Here is a 21,578-nt window from a genome sequence, read left to right on the forward strand (position 1 = left end):
TTTTTTTTTATTCTTCCACAGACACCCATCATTATTATCACAATAGCAATAGCGTTTAGACTTCTATACTGCTTCGTGGTGCTTTAATACACTTTCTAAGTGGCTTACAGAGTCAGCCTATTGCCTCCAACAATCTGGCTCCTCATTTTACCGACCTCAGAAGGATGGAAGGCTAAGGCAACCTTGAGCCGATCAGAATTGAACTCCTGGCTGTGGGCAGAATCAGCCTGCAATACTGCATTCTAACCACTATGCCACCCCAGCTACTCCTTGTCATCATCATGATCATCATGTATAAATCAAACCTAGTTTTGTACCTGCATCTTACAAAGGTATTCTGAATATCCTTTGTCTTGCCCAAGAAAGAGAGAAATGTTTTGGCAGATGTTACTTCTAAAATTACCATCAGCAAATCTACACTGTAAATCTGTAACATACAGTAAGTGGATTGGATTGTAAGAAATGCCTGATTTTAAGACACTATGTTGATCCAACTGGATCTGTCATTCTCCAGGATTTACGACTTGAGTTATTTCCAATTCTCATTGGAAATTCCAGGGATCAAAACTGGAACCTTGTGCTCAAAGCACTATGATGTGGTTCCTCCCCTGCAAAATTACACAGTCTTCTACTAAAATATTGACTAACCTTACTTTAATCTTTCCACATGATTAGCAATTTTATTGATATTCGGGCATTCCTTAAGTTCTCCCTCCTTTGAGCCTACTGTCTCTGTAGCTTTCCATTCACTGTTTTCTTCTTTTTCCTTCTTCCAGGAGTTTGCAAGTTTACAAGGAAGAAGTGTCCACAGAAGAGTAAGAAAAGTTCCTTTTCAGATTAACAAGGATGTGGCTTTGAATTGATTTGGACCTTTGGCGAAGAGAATTGTTTATATTTCAAAATTCACACTGTTCAGTTTTGTTCCCGGAATTAATTGACCTTTGCAATTCAACCTGGTGTTTTTCCTCTCGCCGTTGTCCTCACAATGAGTGGTATTTTCTCATACTTGGACCCCAGGCGGGTCCAGTGGGGTGCCACATGGTATGCCATGCACTCAAGAATCCTTCGCACCAAACCAGTAGAATCCATGCTGGAAGGCACAGGCACCACCACCCATGGAACAAAACTGGCCCAGGTACTCACAACCCTGGATTTGGTTTCTTTAGGTGTTGGAAGTTGTGTGGGGACTGGCATGTATGTGGTTTCTGGCCTAGTTGCTAAGGAGATGGCAGGGCCTGGAGTCATCGTTTCCTTCATCATTGCTGCTGTAGCCTCCATCTTGTCTGGTGAGTATTTATTTATTTATTTATTTAATTTAATTTCTATACCACCCTTCTCCCAAAGGACTCAGGGCGGTGTACAGGGCAATATAAATACAACATACAAAAATTAAAAATAAGATTAAATTAATCTAGCCCTAACAATACATAATTACAAATTACAAATTAAAATACCCCAAACCCATTAGACCAGGCCGGCTTGTTCAAATAAGTAAGTTTTCAGATCACGGCGGAAAGAGCGAAGGTCGGGAGCCATCCGGAGCTCAACCGGTAATTGATTCCAAAGGGCTATACTACACTACACTTACACCTTTATATTATACTTTTCCCAACATAATTATTCTATCATTCTGTGACAGAGACCTTTCTTGAGGCCTCCTCTATTATTTTTGAAAAATTAGTCCATATACTGTATTTTTTAAGACACTTAATTTGAAGGATATATACCATTGCTCTTCTTTACTAATTTATTTATGTAGAATTACTATATGACCATTTATCTTAAATACGTAACTCTATATTTAAGACTCCCTGCCTTGAGTCTTTCCAACTAAATGGCCTGCCATCATCATCTTTATCATTATCATCATCAACATCATCATTTTAATCTTCTCCCTTTCTCTATTCTATGCCTCTGGGATCTCTTGATTATGAGTTTTTCTAAAAACTTCCATAGGGCACTACTTCTAAAGTTCATGGGGCATATGCACCCAATCCCTTTTTTGCTCTGTTCCACCCCACTGCCAAATTCAGCAGCAAAGTGCTGTTCTCAGGGCAGTTAGATAAATGTGGTACATTTACTAAACATCTGGCTTGGTGCTGAGATATGCTTAGACCTCCTTCTTCAGTTAGAATCAACAAGTCCGATAAGACCATTCTAGTAAAGAGTGCTTGGAATTTCTCCAATCTTAAAATTGGGGTGGGGGGAGGGAGGGAGGGCTGAGATCAGAAGGTAGAGTTTACTCATCCTGGTCTTGTTGCTGTAGAAAGCCTACTCCTGCAAATTAGACCTGTCCCATTCCCTGTTAGCTTTTGGGAAGTACCGGTAAGTTAAGATAGATCTTCCAAAAAGCCTTTTTAGCTAGTTAGGATAATGCTGTAGGAATTCTTCATTGCTACTCTAGTTAAGGTTAAAGTTGACTATTGGTTCTAAATGCTTACATTATGATTTGAATCATAACATGATATTTTATTCATACGTATACTCTCAAGAATCACATACTGTAACTGCAGTAGTATTAATCTCGAATGGATGAATAAATAAATAAATGATATATCCTGATTCTAATCCCCTGAATATAAGTCTTAACATTTCTACCCTGTCCTTCTCTCATTGAAATTCTGCCCTATTCACCTGAAAAGCATTAGAGTTTTCTCCCCCAATATCTTGAAAAAGAAGAAGAGCAGTGATTATTAACCTTTTCTTCACCAGGGCCCCCCTTTAAATACCTTTTCTGGCCATGGACCCCCAAGTCTTAAGGTTTAAATCATAATCTTTTTTCAAGCTTTTGCAGATCCCCTGTGATAACAATCTTGGCCCCCCCAGGGGTCCACAGACCACAGGTTGAGAACCACTGCTCTAAAAGTTAAAAATTGTGTACTCTCTTTTATATGGGTCAATTCAGGTTTCATAGTCCAGTCCCAGATTAAAGTCAATTTAAAAAAAAAAAAAATTCCATGGCCAAAGGGAAGTTTTCCACCAATCAGTGTCATGCTCAGCAATTGACTGGATGTGTATACTGTTGTTGGATCTATCAACAGTTATTGTTATGTATGCAGGCACCTGCATAGCAACAGCCACCAGGGGGCATTGGCCTGAACGGTTTTGGCAGGAAACCCAGTTTCGGCGGGAAACCTAGGGCCAACCCCATTGGCTGTCCGCTTACCTGGCTAGGTATTTAAGGAGGCCAGGTAACCCTCATTCCCCAGTTCGCTACCCCCATCCAATAAAGAGCTGAACTCACACACCGGCTGGCGTCTCTTCCTTGCGTCGGACCCACTACACAACAGTGGCGACGAGGATGGGATTGCTGCTGACAAGGAGCTGAAGTCACCGGGGAGCGCTCCGCAAGCTGAAGGGAAAGGCATTTTCCTTCCTTCTCCCCCACGACCGCCAGCCGACCGGACCTGCTGACCGGACCACGCCGGTCACCGCATCCGCAACCGAGACCACACCGCGACCGAGGCCACACCAGCACCGCGATGGCAAGGGCCGGACAACCCCGCAAATTCGACATCCGCCGCCCCGAGACATGGGCCCATTACCTGGCTCACGCCGAACTGTACATGCGGTTCAATCAGATCTCGGAGGACGGCACAAAGGCGGCCGCCCTGCTCTGCATCGGGGGGCCAGCGCTGCTGGAGATCGCCGCAAACCTGTTCACCCAGGAGGCCATCAACACCATCATGTACCGGGACCTTGTGGTCAGACTCAATGCCCACTTCAAGCCCCGGCGCTGCAAAGTGGCCGTGCGGTCGCAATTCGAAAAAAGGGACCAGTGCCCCGACGAGACCGGTCCCGAATTCCTCGCCGCCCTACAAGAAGCCGCCGTCACCTGCAGGTTCTCAAACTTGGAGGAGCGGCTACGGGACCGGCTGATTTGCGGCCTACGAGACAGGCGGCTGCAAGAGCGCCTGTTCGAGAGGGAGGAGGTTTCGCTCCAGGAAGCCGAGGACGCCATCCTAGCCCACGAAGCGGCCTGCGGGGCCGTCCAAGCATGCCAGGAAACCCGGACCGGCAGCCAGGCGGCCAGCATCCACCGACAACTTGCCACAGAGGAGGACGACCAGAGCATCGACCTCCTCCAGTGGAAGTCGACCCCCGACCAGCGAGCCAGATGCCCAGACAAGCCCAGGCCTCCCAGCAATGCCGCCAACCCTCAGAAGTGTATTGGGAACCACGTGCGCAGCCTCTGCAAGTTCCGGTCAGCCATGTGTCGGGCCTGCAAGAAAACAGGCCACATAGCCGCGGTCTGTCGTAGCCGCCACCCCCGAGAGGAGATCCACAAGCTGCAGCCGGAGGAATCGCCATTCGAAGGCGTTCTTGAAGGCGAACTGGATTAGGCACGCCACCTCCACGCCCTTCCATCCATCGACCAACGGGCAAGCTGAACGGATGGTAAGGACGACCAAAGACGCACTCCGGCGCATCATTAGCAGGGACTGGCACCACAGACTGGCGAAATTCCTACTCGCCCAGCACACTACACCATGCGTTGCTACTGGGAAGAGCCCAGCAGAACTGCGATTGGGACGGCGCCTCATCACCAAGCTGGACCGTTTACACCCAGACCGGGTAGCAGCCGAGACAGTTAGGTCACCACCACCATCAGCATCATCATCATCGTCTTCATCGCCATCATCACCAGCACACAGAGTTCTCAATGTGGGGGACCTGGTCTGGGCGAGGAACTATGGGGCAGGGCATCCATGGGTTCCAGGAACAGTGGTTGAGATAACTGGACCCCTCTCCTACATTGTGGGGGTGGAGGGGGACAGACACATAAGGCGACACATCGACCAGCTCAGAAGAAGGGTCCCTGAGCACACACGCCCAACTGGAGAGCCACACCCCAGGAGAGGCCAGCCCAACCGGAAACAACACAGAGCAGGAACCAGAGGAGGAGGGCCTCCTGAACCCAGTTCTGTTCAACCCAGCACAGAGGCCCCAGGAACCAGCTGTCCAAGCCCAGGGCCAAGCCACACCCAGACGGTCCACCCGGCCCCACAGGACACCTGCCTACCTGTCGGACTATGTGTGCAAATGACCCTTACACAGTTGCATTGTTTTTTTATTATTGACACATAGTGTATATAGTTATAGTTAGTTGCAAGTTGTTTCATTGTTATGTGGTTCTTCTCTAAGGGGGGAGGGGTGTTATGTATGCAGGCACCTGCATAGCAACAGCCACCAGGGGGCGTTGGCCTGAACGGTTTTGGCAGGAAACCCAGTTTCGGCGGGAAACCTAGAGCCAACCCCATTGGCTGTCTGCTTACCTGGCTAGGTATTTAAGGAGGCCAGGTAACCCTCATTCCCCAGTTCGCTACCCCCCATCCAATAAAGAGCTGAACTCACACACCGGCTGGCATCTCTTCCTTGCGTCGGACCCACTACACAACAGTTATTAGCCTGAAAATATAGATTCATCAGAGAGACATCAAGGAGAGGACAGTGGTAGTATCCATACCTTGAACTGCTAGCAATCCAGATAGACTTCTGATCCAATCCAACAAGTTTACACGGCTTAGGTGTCCCAGATTTGGTGGTATACAATGCCTTCATTTGCAAGACATGATTAAATGTTAAAAGATGTGCCCATGTACTTCTGCTATTCATACAGGTAAAAAAGAAAAGCAAGCCACACTGAAAAGAGCTTTTGTATAGTATGATAGCAACTACTAATGCATTGCATCTGTAAATAAAACATTAACGATAAATGCCACTATAATAAAATGTTTCATCTAATGTTTTTTTTAAAAAAAATAAAGACTACTCTCTAAAGACTGGTGTGCTACATGTAAAATCCATTAGTTTTTTTATTCTTTTTTTTACTGCCTTTGTGCATGGAAATGGATTTTGCACTCTTTTTTGAGGCTAGAATTCTTATTAGAAATTAGCTGGGATAGATATGAGAAGACTACCAAGCAAAATAAGGTAGAACGCTCATCTGGCAGATTTGCTTTTTTCACTTGTTCCAAATGGCAGGCCCCCTTTGCACATCTGCTTCTTGTAGGAAAGTAAATTGATTTCTCAGTTTCTCATTAATAAGTGACCCTGTGGGATGTAAGAGTCCAGATATTATATCAGGAAAACAAATTGTGCTATCAAGCTAGACTGGTGATAAGAACAAGATAATTCTAAACCCTGGAAAGGATAATGCTCTTCTTGAGACATTTTCAGGATTTGCCCATCAAATTAATATTTGTTTTAATTGTGGTTTGTGGATCAGGCAATAATAGGTGGAAACTCATGTAACAATAACTCATTGTGATTATTCAATAAAGCAGGGATGAGCAGACTTTCTCATCCTGAGCTGCTGCTGCTTCTTCTTCTTCTTCTTCTTCTTCTTCTTCTTCTTCTTCTTCTTCTTCTTCTTCTTCTTCTTCTTCTTCTTCTTCTTCTTCTTCTTCTTCTTTTACAGTATTATTGGGATAGATCTCATGATATACTGAGTAGAAAAATTGTGGATTTGGAGATTAAGGCTTTTAAAGATAGAAATGGATGTGCTAAGTCTCACAAAGGCTTAGCGGCTTAACACATCCATTTTGTCTATTCATTCTAGGAAAAATAAGCTAACAATCACAGCACTGTTTTTGCCACTGAATTTTATTGTTGCTCAAGGCCACAATATGAAGACTGAGATTCCTATGAAGTTCACGCTATACCTAGCATGAATTGTAAATTACAAAACACAAAGAAAGACTGGTTTTACACAACTTCTTAAGTCAAAACTAAAAAAAAAGGAAGAGAAGAATTATGTGAGTCCAGCTACAATAAAGAATACCTGAAAGAATAGGATGATCCTGTCTTGTAGTTACTAAAGCACATGACTGGGCTGTTTCAACCAAAGTACAGTCAGTGTCACTATGAGGACACACTTACTTGTATATCGTTTGAGCAAAACTTCTCTAACTGAACTTAACAGAGTTCAGTTCTGAAAGGACAAACCCTTTTCAGGCTGATGCTGAGTACATGTCTCGTGGAGGTTCATGGCTGAGCTCCGGAAATACATCTGCCAATCTCTGTATCTTTTGTATACCAACCATTCTGCAAAAGCCTCCAATTTAAAACATCACCTGTACAATTAAAAATCTTCAATGCACTTGAAACATTCACAGTTATTTTAAAATGTCCCTAATAGAGTCAGTATCAAATTGTCACAACATAGATAATGACAGCAATAACTTAAGGATCCCATAACAATAGAACTGTCAACCAATTGATAACAAAAACAACATACAATACTGTCTTTCTTCTGATTCTTGGAAGAATTAATGGAATCACCTTCCATTTCAGACCATTGCATTCCTTTTTTCATCCACTGGATCAAAAGCATGGCTGTGAAATGTATTGTTAGATTTTAAGAGGCACCCCAATATCAAATTGAAATTTTATAATCAAGCTTTTAATTCCAGATTTAATGGTGCTTTTACTGAGAGAGGATTATGGTGCAATGTATAGTTGAAAGTGCACTGTTTTTCTGATTAACCATGGGGTTGTTCTATAGGAAGCAAAAGTGCTAAGACGAAACTTCATTGATCTTAGAACAAGTGCAGATTTTATGTACATGCAGTTACAATTTACACTTCTTCAGTTCCCAAACTTATCTGAGAAAAAGGAAAGGAGACAACCTCTTAGAGGAAGAAATTGAAATTTTCCATAAGAAATGTTAAAAACTCTTTCATGTTCAACACTAGGAATAATGAGTAAGTGAAAAGTGGCCTAGATGTTCTCTCATTATTATACAGCAGCTACTTCAAGTGTCAGAGATGAAATACAAATACAAATGAGAAGAGAATATATGAAGCTCCAAGTTGATCTGTGGAATCCTTGGTGATCTTTGAGCTTGGCTCTTTTCTTGCAGATGTTTCATTAACCAACTAGGTAACATCTAGCACTGATGATGTTACCTATTTGGGTAATGAAAGGTCTACGAAACAACCAAGCTAAGATAGCACCCAAATCCCCCCAAAATAAAGATTACTTTTGACTGAGCCTCAAATGCAGTTCTTACACTTAGGAAGAGTATTGTCTAAAAATGAACATTAATAGCAAATAAGGTGTTAACTGCAAAGTTGCTTTTGAAGGTTTTGCAAACTGGGGACACACAGTATTAGCAAAAATGTAATTATTCCTGAGTAGGTTTTGTAAACACTCTGAAGAAGAAACCAGAGTCATATTTTTGAATGTTAACTATCAAAACAACTCTTTGATGGTTTCCCCAGGGAACCTAAAACATATTATTTTTCTTTCACCTGATTTTTGAGCAAAGAAGTTATTGGATGTCATATTCAACTCAGTTAAAATTTCTTGCAATGAAACCACTTAATTCATAGGATCAGGTGAAGAGGTAACGTCTTTTCTCTCTCTCTGAATAAAGGAAAGACTGAAAAATTGGCGCTTGGAGGTGCATTGGCTGTGAAAAAGAAATATTATGGAGAAAGACTCATTTTGAGGTTTTTGGTGTTCTCTGTGCTGGTTTGTGTATTATCCCCGTCAAAACATCACAATTGGCATGCAGACTACAGCTTGTCTGACCCTTAATCCTGCATTTTTGGGGGGGGAAAAACTATTGTGCATATATCCTATATTCCAGTATATCTCCTCTGAAAAGCCATGTCAGGTTTCTTCTCCATCCCCTTGTCTAGAGAAAATGCTAATGGGAAATATGAAATGTGAATAGTGAAGAGAGAATTACTATAAAAAAGGGATGAAAGCAAAGTATTTTTTCCCATCTAGCTGGCTGTCATAGAGCAGGGAGCTGATCTTTATTCACCATGAATGAGCCAATCTGCTTTATTTAGAATAGACTAAATAATTGGTGACACAGCAGGTCATTGTTTCAGAGATATTTCCTTACCTACACAAAGAAACACAATGACCAAAACAAAAGGGTGTGGGTGTGTGGAAGTGACTTCTGTCATTCTGTCAAATGACTGAAGTTGATTGTCCTCTGGCAGCTAATGGTGGGACTGTCTACGTGTCTCCAGAGGGCAGGAACAGTCTATCTGATTTCCAGCAACCAAAGGAAAGGTTGGTCTATCCAGCCTCCAGAGGTATATTGAACTTCTGGTGGTGACTTAGTAGTGTGGCAGCACTGAAGCAACCACAAATTCCACAAATTTCAATCCCATGGGGTCTCCTAAAATGGAGCCTAAATTGTATGCTACTTCACTTCCACTCTCAGGTTTACTGCTTTAAGGAAAGTTGCTGCCTTGAATGAAAAATATTAATGGACACAGGTAGAAACCGGCAAACCTAGTTCAGTGAGAATTCAGATTTTGCTTAAAATCTACCTTGAAATTAATTTCTCAGCCATGTTCTTCCCCTGCAAAAGAAAGTTTTGTTTTTGTACCTTATGTTTGAGGGACTTCCTGTTCAAAATTCTCTTTCTGAGATTACATGAGAAGATGTAACTGCTGGTTTCATTTTCTCTTATCCAACTCCTCATGCTCAACTGTGGTGGCTGCCCACAATAAGATAAAGCCCCAGTGTAGTTCCTTTATGTTCTATTCCTTGAGATTAAATAGTCCTGTAGAAATTCAAAGAGGCCACTGACTTGCAAAGAGATGCTTATTTCATGAAAGACAAGGCATTCACACACATTCCTTGCCTGTCTTGAAACCCCACAGGTATAAAAACACATCAGTCTACCTAGGATGATTTTACCAAAAAATCTTCTCTTCCTCCTCCTCCTCCTCCTCCTCCTCCTCCTCCTCCTCCTCCTCCTCCTCCTCCTCCTCCTCCTCCTCCTCTTTGAAAAAAACTTGTCTGTTACTTGTTTGTTTTATATGGTCTTCTATCTCATAATATTGACTCTGGGTGGGGTGCAAAAATTAAAATCCAACTTGAAGTCCCATTCTGAGTGCCAAATTGTTGAAAGAAAAATCTTCATCAGGGTCCATTCCAAGCCGGGAATAAACAAAATGGAGACTGCTTTAGAAAGAAAGTTGTAGTTTATTGAAGAGCAGAGCCAGACAAAGGGCTCTGGGAAAGTTGACTACATGGAACAAGGAGTGGTGGGTTTTTATACCTTCTTGGGCTTTTGTGTTTGAAGTTGTTCTTGTGGCATTGACCTGAGGTTCAATGTGCTTTCTGGTATTCTGATGGTGGTGGGTTAATCCTATTATGTCCTAAAGGTCATATCCTACTTCCCTGAGGCTGGGGCTGATAGCTATGTCCTGTGTTGGATTTTTTGGGGTGATTGTTATTAGCTCTAGGGATCTTTATCTTTCTAATCCCATCAGCTCTAAGCTTCCTGGTGCGTCTTTCTGAAAGGATTATCACATCTGCATTTCTACAGAGCTGGTTTCTGCTTGGGGGAGGGAGACTTGGGGCTATTAAGAAAAACTGGGCATGCTTTTCTGCCTTTTTAAGATCCTTTGAGGAAATATAATATTCTGCCTTTTAAATATTTCCTTCTCTGGGGGGAAGGACTGACTTCCCACACAACAACTTCCCAGGCTGAGTTTTAATTGGGGGTTTTAACTGGGGTTTTATATTTTTTCAGGGACTTAGTTTAATCTTTTTAAATTGCTCTTAATTTTGTATTGATTTTTTTATATATACCCTGTAAACCGCCCTGAGTCCTTTGGGAAAGGGCGGTATATAAATTAAATTAAATTAAATTAAATTAAATTAAATTAAATTAAATTAAATTAAATTAAATTAAATTAAATTAAATTAAATTAAATTAAATAAAATAATTAAATTAAATTAAATTAAATTAAATTAAATTAAATTAAATTAAATTAAACAATAACCCAGGTGCCCCAGATAAATGACACCTTCCAATCATAAAACATATCAAGCGCTACCATGGAGAAGATATGATTCTTGGGTCCAACAAGATGATATTGTTTAATTGAGGGGACTCAGAGCATGCTGTCTCTGCCCGATCTGGTGAGTCAATAAAAAATAATGGGGGGGAAAAGAAAGCTCTGTAAATAGCCTGGCCCAATTGAATTTTCTCTTTTTGCAATAATATTTAGTTTATTCAAGGAAAGTTAAAATATAAAACAGCAAAATATTACAGCAAGAAACAAAACAAGGGGGGGGGGAAAAACCCCACCACAAACAAGATGTTGAAAAGAAAAAAAAATGTTCTGGGAAAAAAAGATTAACACATACTGTGTACACATAACATCCATTAATATTGTTGTATTATATTAATCAGCATTCAATCAGGGAGGATGTTACATGAATTAATTTCAATTAAATCCTCTTTCATCAGATTGAAGGGAACTGCTGGAAAATACAGTAAACTGCAGAGATTTATTTATGCATACATGCATTGCACAAGAGAAATTATAAAGTAGCAGGTGCCCAATCTAATGAAATATTGGCTAAGCCGTGTGTTCCTTTAATAGCTGACAAATGTGGATGGAAATTGGAGTCCCTGTCTTCTCGCCTTGCAGTTTGTCTAATACAGGACTTTCAAAGAAAGAAACTGTCAAAGTGGGGACAAATGGCTCTAAGAGTTGAAGAAATATAAATAAACATAACATCTAGAACATAGCTGCATGATAAGATGCTATGACCAATATTCAATAAAACACCTTTTGCCAAGCAGGTTTGATTTTAGATGCATAGAGCCAGGAAAAGATTAGGGGGAAAATGCTCTAAAGAGCCAGGATTTTTTAAAGTTATAGCCAGCTCGATAAAAAAAAACAACTAAATATGCAGCTGTGTTTATTGTCCCCGAATATTATCACACTGATTATCATACCAACCATGTTTTTGTGATTGCTTATGATTTGAGACAGGGAAAGAATGTAAATGGTCCAATTTCCATTTCCAACCAAATGATCTGAGGGTCTGTTTAGATTTTGTTAAAAAAAGAAAAAGGAATTACGCCAAATTGAACAAATCTGCTCCTAATTTGAAAGAACATTACAGAGTCCCATTAGAGTCCCTTGTTGGAAGCTCTGCTGTTGTTTTTTTTTTATAAAATGGAACAAACCTTTGCAGCCCACATGAATGCTGAATAGACAGACCAATAATCAAAAGCTGTATTCCTTTCACATAACACCGAATTACTTGGTTGCAGAATAATTGGATTTCTTGCACATAATACCTGGCATCCAGGTATTAGGTTGTATAGACCTCCTGTTTTACACAGCAGGTGAGGAAACTGGACTTCTAACAGAAGTCAAAGTATATTTTTGCTCTGTAAGAAGATAATTGTTTTAAATACATTTGCCTTTTTTAGTAATAGACAACAGAATTCTTCACAAATGAAGGCAAATATATGTGTCCCGGGTTAATGTTACACAGGATCCAGTCTGGGTTGGGCACCAGGACTAGAGGCTTAGTCTTCTGAGCTTTCGGACTGGTGCTGGAGCCCATCCTCAGAATTTATCTCTAGCAGAGCGTGTGCTTTGGGCTACTCTTTGGGCTATTCCGTGTGTGGTAAATTAGGCATTGCAAAGATTGCTTGGAGGTGGGAGATACAGTTGTTGACTTACAACACTTCGTTTAGTGACCGTTCAAAGTTACAAGGGCACTGAAAAAAAATGGCTTATGACTGTTTTTCACACTCACAACCATTGTAGCATCCCCTTGGTCATGGGATCAAAATTCAGATGCTTGGGAACTGACTCACGTTTATGACCATTGCAGTGACCCAGGGTCATGTGATCACCTTTTGCAACCTTCTTGCAAGCAAAGTCAGTGGGGAAACCTGATACACTTAGCAACCTTGTTACTAATTTAACAACTGCAAGTGATTCACTTAACAACTGTGGCGAGAAAGGTTGTAAAATGGGGCAAAATTCACTTAACAAATGTTTCACTTAGCAACAAAAATTTTGGGCTCAGTTTTGGGTCGTAAGTCAAGGACTACCTGTATTTCCAATGTAACCTACTGGATCCCCTACATGGATTGCCCCTGTGACCTTGTAGGACAGACAGAGAGGAAGCTAACCACCAGATTGCAAGAACACAAGCAAGCAGTCAGACGAGGAGACCCAAACTCATTAGTACCCTCACATTGCAATGAACAAGGACATATGTTCAATTTTGCGGCTACTAAGATCGTTGGATGAACAGGCACAAAAACAGCCAGGGAAGTGATTGAAGCCTGGGAAAGGGACCACTCATAGTTAACAGGAGTGCTGATTTACCACCAGCTTATCAAGTACTTAGGAGGCGAGAGCTTGGCAGCACAAGAAAACCAAGAGTCAATAGCCAGCCATCAACACCCCAATCAACTACTAAAAAGCCACACACATACAGGCACCATATAAATACCACACAAAAATAGCCCAAAGCACACTGCTAGAGAGAAATTCCCTGAGGATGCGCTCCAGCACAAGTCCAAAAGCTCGAAAGACTTTGGTCCTGGTTACCGACTAATTTTTCTCTTTCCCCCTCTTATTTCAGTACAGTTTTTCGGACCTCTTTTTAGAGGTTGAGTGCTATTAGTTAAATGGCATTTATGGCTGGTGGCTACTGGCAAATGTAGGTAAATGACAGATATGAAAAAAGCACATTAGGAAGGACTGCCTTGTTTTCTCCTTCTCTCCTTTTTATCCTCATCGCAGTGCCTCCAGATCAGCCTCATCCCTCCCTACTTCTAATGGACTTGTGATTCAATTTTTAAATTAACATCCGAAGGCATCCAGAGGAAATCTGCTTTAATTTTTTTTCCATTTGTCATTAGACTCACATGAGGTCATGTCTCTTACTAATTTTAGATCTCTGCTCAGAAGCTACTTTTCTGGAACGGCCTCCCACCATCTTTTTCTTACGGAGAGGAAAATGTTTCTGTTCTGTTATTTCTGCTGGCTTGAACTTTTGATCCCAAGCGTATCAGGTCTTTCCACTTCTCTAGCCATGTGCGTGGTCAGCCATGGCGATGATAAAGATCAAGATGATGGTGTCAACACCTTTAATTGAGAGTGCACAAAATTAGTCCAATATTGTCAATGTCTTCCAGATGCCAAGTATTTGCTAAAATATGGGTTGTGCCTGATACCCTCAGGTGGAATGGAACTGTTTATTTATAGTTATCTGGTAAATTGGTTTGACTACTTATTCATTATTTGTGCAACCTATGAACTTTGAGTACCGGTAATTGTTGGGTGAGCTGAAAGGTCTTTGCAGCTCTCTCTTTCAGTCTGCCTTTCCAAAAGGATCGGACAGGCATGGATTTTCTCCTGGAGGCCATTTCTTGTACCTTTTGGAGCAGAGCTTTTGAGGGAGAGAAGTTTACAGGTAGTCCTCGACTTACATCCATTCATTTAGTAACCAGAGTTATGATGACATGTTAAAAGAAGTGACCTATGGCCATTTTTTTCACACTCATGACAGCTACAGCTTCCCCATGGTCACATGATCAAAATTTGGACACTTGGCAACTGCCATGTACTGTATTTATGACAGTTACAATGTCCTGGGATCTTGTGATCACTCTTTGAGAACTGCTGACAAGCAAAGTCAATGGGGCAGCCGGATTCGCTTAATAACCATGTTACTAACTGAACAACTACAGTAATTCACTTAACAATTCTAGCAAGAAAGGTCATAAAATGGGGCAAAAGGAGCCAGGGAAATCAGGAGATCCAGGCAGTTCAAATGGATATACAGATTTATCGTAATTTATCATTACAATAATATTTATTTATTGTAAGCTTAAGCTTCTTCTACAAGAATCTGAACTACTAAAGGTCAAAGCAATTTGGTGGTAGATAAGGAATTCACGGAGAGCTGGACTTAGATCTCTTGTGGGTGTGAAGGGACTCAAGACTGATGATGCCTTTGACCCCTCCCTCAGGCTCAGCCTGGTCATTTCCTACATAAAACTTACTTATCAACTGTCTTAGCAACAGAAATTTTGGACACAATTGTGATCATAAGTTGAGGACTACTTGCATGCAAATGTTTCATACAAAAACTCTAACCAGCCCCGTAGTTTCTTCTTAAAGAGCACTGAATTTTAGTAACCGTATCATCCACATAATTTTCTCAGCAACATTGCAGAAGGGAGTTTGGTAACCCTACTCCCGTGCATTTCTTTTGTCTTTTTAGCCTTCCATCACAGCACCAACTAGATCCAATCCTGTTTTGATTATGCACCCAGATAAGGTACATCTTTCATTAAACCTTATTTCCCCACAGCCAAAAGTTAGTAGCCAACTTCATTTTTGACTCATAACAAGTCAAAGCTTGGAACTGAACACCTATGGCATCTGTTTCATAAATCTTTCAGACACTGTTCTTCCCTTGCATTTGTAGGCTGCATGCATTTTTAATCATCTTTGAATATTACTTTATATGCAAGCCAGTGTTTGCAGGGTCAGCTGTGGGTGAGAGGTGATGTGAATTGGTGGGGGTTTTTGTTTTGTTTTCTTCTCTTGCTCAAACTCCTTTGTCCCTGAACACCATTGATAGAAATAAAAGTCTCAAATATCCCTTTGAAAACGGTTATTTCCAAGAGTACATTTAAAAAGAGATTGAGATGTACCAGGTCTTTGGCAATACGAGCTTATACTATAAGGAACCATTAACGTCTGCACCATTTAATACACTCAGTGGCCTTATTGCAAGAACGGGTAAAATAAAATTGCTGCAATTCCATCTTATTATTGGAGAAAAGTCCCAAAAAACTAATTTGGGGAGCAATGGGGCAGTGGAGAGTATTATCAGAAGAGTAGATATATAATTTAGCATAATCATAATGCTTTAAACGTTTATGGCATTATTTTGTATAAGAAATGGCTATTTGTGACCCCATGTGCTTTTGAATGCCAAATCATATTCAGGGGAGTATTTGCAGGCCAATAATGTACAGATGGTATGTTTTGGAGAAAATGCTCCCCAACTCCTTAAAATTTCATTCACCCTGCTGCCTCACCCCACTTGCATTACTGGAGCATTCTAGGTACATGAAAGACTAGCAAGATAGCAGAATTTACATTCAAAGTAACCCAGATTTCAGATAAGGTGGCCATGAGTGACCATCCCTATGTGTGATTATTACCTTCTTTTTCTTACAAGAATTTAAAACTTGATTTAAGAATGCCATGTACTTCCCCAAATCGAATTACTCTGCAATACACATTTTAGATGTTAGGATATTTGATAGGATTTGAGTTTTGTTTGCTTTATTCTGTCTGCAGTCTAATTATTGATGGTTGCCTCTATTTCTTGTCTCCGCTCAGGGGTTTGTTATGCTGAATTTGGAGTGCGGGTACCAAAAACAACAGGTTCTGCCTACACCTACAGCTATGTGACGGTGGGAGAGTTTGTCGCTTTTTTTATCGGATGGAACCTAATCCTCGAATATCTGATTGGCACAGCAGCTGGTGCCAGCGCTCTCAGCAGCATGTTTGACTCCCTGGCCAATCACACCATCAGTCACTGGATGATTGACAGCGTTGGGACTTTGAATGGATTGGGTGAGAATGTCCTGAATATAAACTATTTTTGATGCCTGATCATACTACTTGGACTCTGAAAACCAGCTGAATCCTTGCTGGAAAGTACATATGCCAAGATGCTGCTAATAATTTCAAGGGTCCCATTTCAGTGTTTGTAGACCCCAAGTTATTATGAAATACATAGGATTCTGCCAATATATTGGGCAGAATGAGACAGATGTTTCAGATAGCAAGGTTTATGATTGAGAAGTATATACCAGACATGGTGTATCTGTGTCTCTCAACATAGTCTTTTGACTTTTTCGACAACAGAAAGAATATTGTCCTCTCACCAATGTTGGAGAAAGATTCAACTGCTATTGTGGCCCACTTCTGTGCATGGCATGGGAAGGGCATCACTTTGTCCTTTCCTCTGGAAAAATAAAATTATTAAACAACACTTGGAGTTTGGGCATGTGGTTTTTTTTAAAAAAAATAAGTTTTCTAAGGGTCACACAGAAAGATGGGGAAAAACCCACAGAGAAACTGTGAGGACAACTATGTGATTTCATTGTCATGTAGCTGTCCTGTTAAATGTAAATGAGTGTAGCTTAGCATGTTAGCAAATTCCTAGAGCAGGGGTCTTCAAATATGGTCCTTTTATGACTTGTGGACTTCAAGTCCTAGAATTCTTCAGCCAGGCACGCTGGCTGAGGAATTCTGGGAGTTGAAGTCCACAAGTCATAAAAGGGCCAAGTTTGAAGAACCCTGGCCTAGAGTGAAATCTTCTTACAAGTCATTTTCTCTGCCATTAAATTGATTCTGTCTAGATTTCTGGAATCACTGATCGTTTTTCTTTTCACAGGTAAAGGGGAAGAGTCCTACCCTGACCTACTAGCTTTGGTTATTGCAGTGATTGTAACTATCATAGTTGCTTTGGGAGTGAAAAACTCAGTAGGATTGAACAATGTGTTGAATGTGATCAATTTGGCTGTGTGGATCTTCATCATGATTGCAGGATTTACCTATGTGAATGGAGAATACTGGGCTGAAGGGCAGTTCCTACCATTTGGATGGTCAGGGGTGAGTGGACATTTTATGACAATTTGATAAAAGGAAAATTGGGAAATGGCGATAGAGCTCTAGAATGGTTTTTCTCAACCTTGGTACCTTTATGATACTAGAGCTCTAGGTCAGGGGTGTCAAACTGCTGGCCTGCGGGTCAGATGCATCATAGCAAAACTGCACCCACCCCATTGCCAGCAATGGCAAAAAAAAGTCATGATATGTCATGACATGTCATGTGACGTTGCAAGTTTGACACCCCTACTCAAGGTAGTTGACAGCATATTATCAATGGTTTTGATTAGATGAAAATGCCATAAGCCACTTAAGGAGACTTTGCTACAAAACCCATCACTGCCCCATCATTCTTCATTAGAAGAAGGTGCTTTTTTGAGGTGTTAATGTAAAGTTGTGTGGATTGTCTGAATTTGGAACCTAAGCAGAATTCTTATTGGCTAGTATATCAGTGAGAGACAATCAGAGAATTCCTAGTATAGGGACAAACTAGGAAATTGGGGGGGGAACACCCTCATGATAGCGTAGCAAACTCTTCTGCTATTTTTTCCAGAAAACTGTGGACATATTTGTGAAATGATTGAGATTTGAACTTGATTCAAAGGAGCCTTTACTTTTTATGTGACAAATGATACATGTTAGGGCTTTGTTTGTTATAAGAAAGCATAATAATTCAAATTATACAGAGGACAATGTAGAACAGATTGCAAATTTATATTTACAAACAGGAAAAAAATCTTTATAATATTAACTGAATAAAATACACTAAATATGTTAATTGTGCATAAATCTGTTCAACATCCTCATGAGAACAGGTTTTTGGATAGATTTTTATTTAGAAAAACAAGCAGAACAAACTCCGTTTTGAAAGTTGACATAATGGAAGAATTAATGAGTACAGGTGTCATTCACCATGATCACATTTAGATAACAAATATCTTCATTAGAGTCTGAATTGCCCAATAATAACATTTTTTTTTTTAAAAAAAAAAGCATTTCCTCTAGAAATTAGGCTGCTGAAGGGTTTGGGGTACACTAGAAGTGGCTTATTTGTCATTCAGCTTATATCCCATTTCTTTTTTTAAATATAATGGAATAACAATCACAATATTTTGTAGCTGGATGTGGATCTGTACTAGAATATCCTAAGGTGTCCTGGGATGAATAGATATACACCTTTAACCTGTCAGTAATGAGACAGAGGCAATATTTTGCAAAGCATAATCCAAACTATGCATGTTTCCATGTTCACAGAGCCTCCCTTCCACCTGTTCATTTTAATTTGGTTGTTTCAATGAAATATAAAAATAGTGATGTCCGGTTAACCTTTTGGACTCAAGAGCCACCATGCCTGAGTCTGTATTGTGGGCACAATGCCCTGAAGGTCCATTTGAGTCCAAAACACATTGGACTGTGGAACAATTACATTTCTTTCAATTGCAGGTAGATTTTTTCCAAACTGTTTGTTAGGTTTTATGTTATTGTGCTGTTCATCCCTCCATGGGGATTCATTTAAGAGTTGCAGCATCCCTTGTGCCTTCAGTATATTCTCCAAAGAGTTGGGAGCTTCAGAGATTGAAATGCTTGCTTCTATCAGTAGGAGTCAGTGAGGTCCCTAGCCATAATACATTTCACAGCATTGCTAGAAAGACCATAGCTGACTTCCAGAGGTTGCTTGGACTGTAGAACCTACCAACTTTGGTTAATACATCCAGAGTTTGGGGATGATAGGAATTTATTTGTGTACAGGTAGTCCTCGACTTACGAGCACAATTATGCCCAACATTTCTGTTGCTAAGTGAGGCATTTGCCAAGTAGGTTTTGCCCCATTTAATGACCTTTCTTGCCACGGTTGCTAAGTGAATCACCCCAGTTGTTAAATTAATAACACGGTTATTTACGTGAATCTGGCTTTTGTGATCTTCTGACTTTGCTTGTCAGAAGATCACAAAAGGTGATCACGTGACGCCAGGACACTGCAGCCATCATAAGCATGAGTCAGTTGCCAAGCGTCTGAATTGTGATCATGTGACCATGGGAATGCTGCAATGGTCATAAGTAGGAAAAAACAGTCATGAGTCACTTTTTTCAGTGCCATTGTAACTTTGAACAGTCACTAAATGAACTGTTGCAAGTCGAGGATTATCTGTAATTATTAAATGTGTAGGTTGGCCAGCTCCATCACAGTTCTGAGCAGTGTACAATATCAACCATTCAAACCAATGCAACAAAAACAATATAAAGAGAAAATGGCGGGGAAAATGATGCAACTTCTAACAAATATCCCCCAAGGGATCCATTACCCCTCATAACCCCAAAGCCCTCCTGTGGGGGGGCCATACAAAACTTGGGGAGTGGTAAGGAAATATCCTTCGAAGGGACAGGAACTATGAAAGAGAAGATCCATCCTCTGAGTCCTATCAGGTGACACTATTTAATGTATGGGACTTGGAGCAAGCTGGCTCGGCCAGTTTGTAAAGGATGAGCAAAACTACAGAAGACAGACGATCCCTGAGGTAACCATGCCCTATGCCATAAACGGCTTTATATGTGATAGCCAGCACCTTGAATTACACTTGGAAATTTATTAGAAGTCAATTCCTTTTTTTAAATTTTCTCCCTCCTTTTCTACACTTTTCCTTTACCTCCTGTTTTTTCCTGCTATTTGCTTTTACGCTTTTGTATTTTATATTATAAATTAATTTTAAAAAACCGTAAAATCAGAACTTTATTGGTAACCATACAAGCCACAAAGCAGAAGTGTAATATGGATATTTTGCAGCATGCTCATAATCTGCAATAATCCAAATCCAAGCTGACCATAAATGGGTGCATTTGAAATACAGGTAGGCCTTGACTTATGACCAGTTGCATTAGCAGCCGTTCAAAGTTACAATAAACCCCCAGAAAGTTACTTATGATCTGGATTTGAACTTCCAACGGCTGTGCCCTTGTTAGTCACATGACCAAATTTTGAACACTTGGCAACTGGAACACATCCATTTGTATCCATTTGCGGCATCCCATGGTTCCACATCTAATGGCAGAAAGTGAAGAAAAACTAAAGAGCCTCTTGTTGCGGGTGAAGAAGGAGAGTGCAAAAGTTGGGTTGAAACTTAACATAAAGAAAACCAAGATCATGGCATCCAGCCCTCTCAATTCCTGGCAAATAGATGGGGAAGAAATGGAGGTAGTGACAGATTTTATTTTCCTGGGCTCCAAGATCACTGCAGATGGGGACTGTAGCCAAGAAATTAAAAGACGCTTGCTCCTCGGGAGGAAAGCCATGACAAATCTAGACAGCACACTAAAAAGCAGAGACATCACCCTGTCAACAAAAGTGCGTATAGTCAAGGCTATGGTCTTCCCAGTTGCAATGTATGGCAGTGAAAGTTGGACCATAAGAAAAGCCGAGCACCAAAGAATTGAGGCCTTTGAGCTATGGTGCTGGAGAAGACTCCTGCGAGTCCCTTGGACTGCAAGGCGATCAAACCGGTCAGTCCTAGAGGAGATCAACCCTGACTGCTCTTTAGAAGGCCAGATCCTGAAGTTGAAACTCAAATACTTTGGCCATCTAATGAGAAGGAAGGAGTCACTGGAGAAGAGCCTAATGCTGGGAAAGGTCGAGGGCAAGAGAAGAAGGGGACGACAGAGAATGAGGTGGCTGGATGGAGTCACTGAAGCAGTAGGCGTGAGCTTAAATGGACTCCAGAAGATGGTAGAGGACAGGAAGGCCTGGAGGAACATTGTCCATAGGGTCGCGATGGGTCGGACATGACTTCGCAGCTAACTACAATAACCATGGTTCCACAGCTGTGATTTACAGTGTTTTTGTTGGCAACTGGCAGTCACTTCCAGTTCCCTGTAAAAAAATACACCCCAAAATAAACGTAATGACCACACTGTTTGATTTACAATCACCATGTTCACTTAACAACCGCCACAAAAAAGTAAAATCAGACACAGTCATGTGGTGACCTATTTAAAGACCATCATAACTTACACCAGTAATTGAGTCCTCCATTATGGCCATAGGTGGAGGAGTACTTATACTAGATGAATTTGTGCAAAACCTTTTCTGGCCACAGCTGCCCTGGGCTCCTGAAGCAGGAGCTAGGAGACTAAAAGACTCCCAAT

General features: G+C 41.0%; 1 protein-coding gene across 1 annotated transcript in view; it reads left to right on the forward strand.

The window, feature by feature from the left end:
• Positions 1-985: 985 nt before the first annotated feature.
• The window catches only part of SLC7A14 (solute carrier family 7 member 14), a gene marked incomplete at both ends in the record, with an annotated part of 36,136 nt that continues 15,543 nt past the window's right edge, over positions 986-21,578 (forward strand). Inside the window, 3 exons of the mRNA XM_081329885.1 lie at positions 986-1,286; positions 16,164-16,400; positions 17,227-17,444. Coding sequence (XP_081186011.1) covers positions 986-1,286; positions 16,164-16,400; positions 17,227-17,444 — 756 coding nt within the window. The remainder of the gene's footprint in view (positions 1,287-16,163; positions 16,401-17,226; positions 17,445-21,578) is intronic.

The sequence above is a fragment of the Vipera berus genome (assembly GCF_964194415.1).
Source record: "Vipera berus genome assembly, chromosome: 5".
In the NCBI taxonomy this organism is placed as follows: domain Eukaryota; kingdom Metazoa; phylum Chordata; class Lepidosauria; order Squamata; family Viperidae; genus Vipera; species Vipera berus.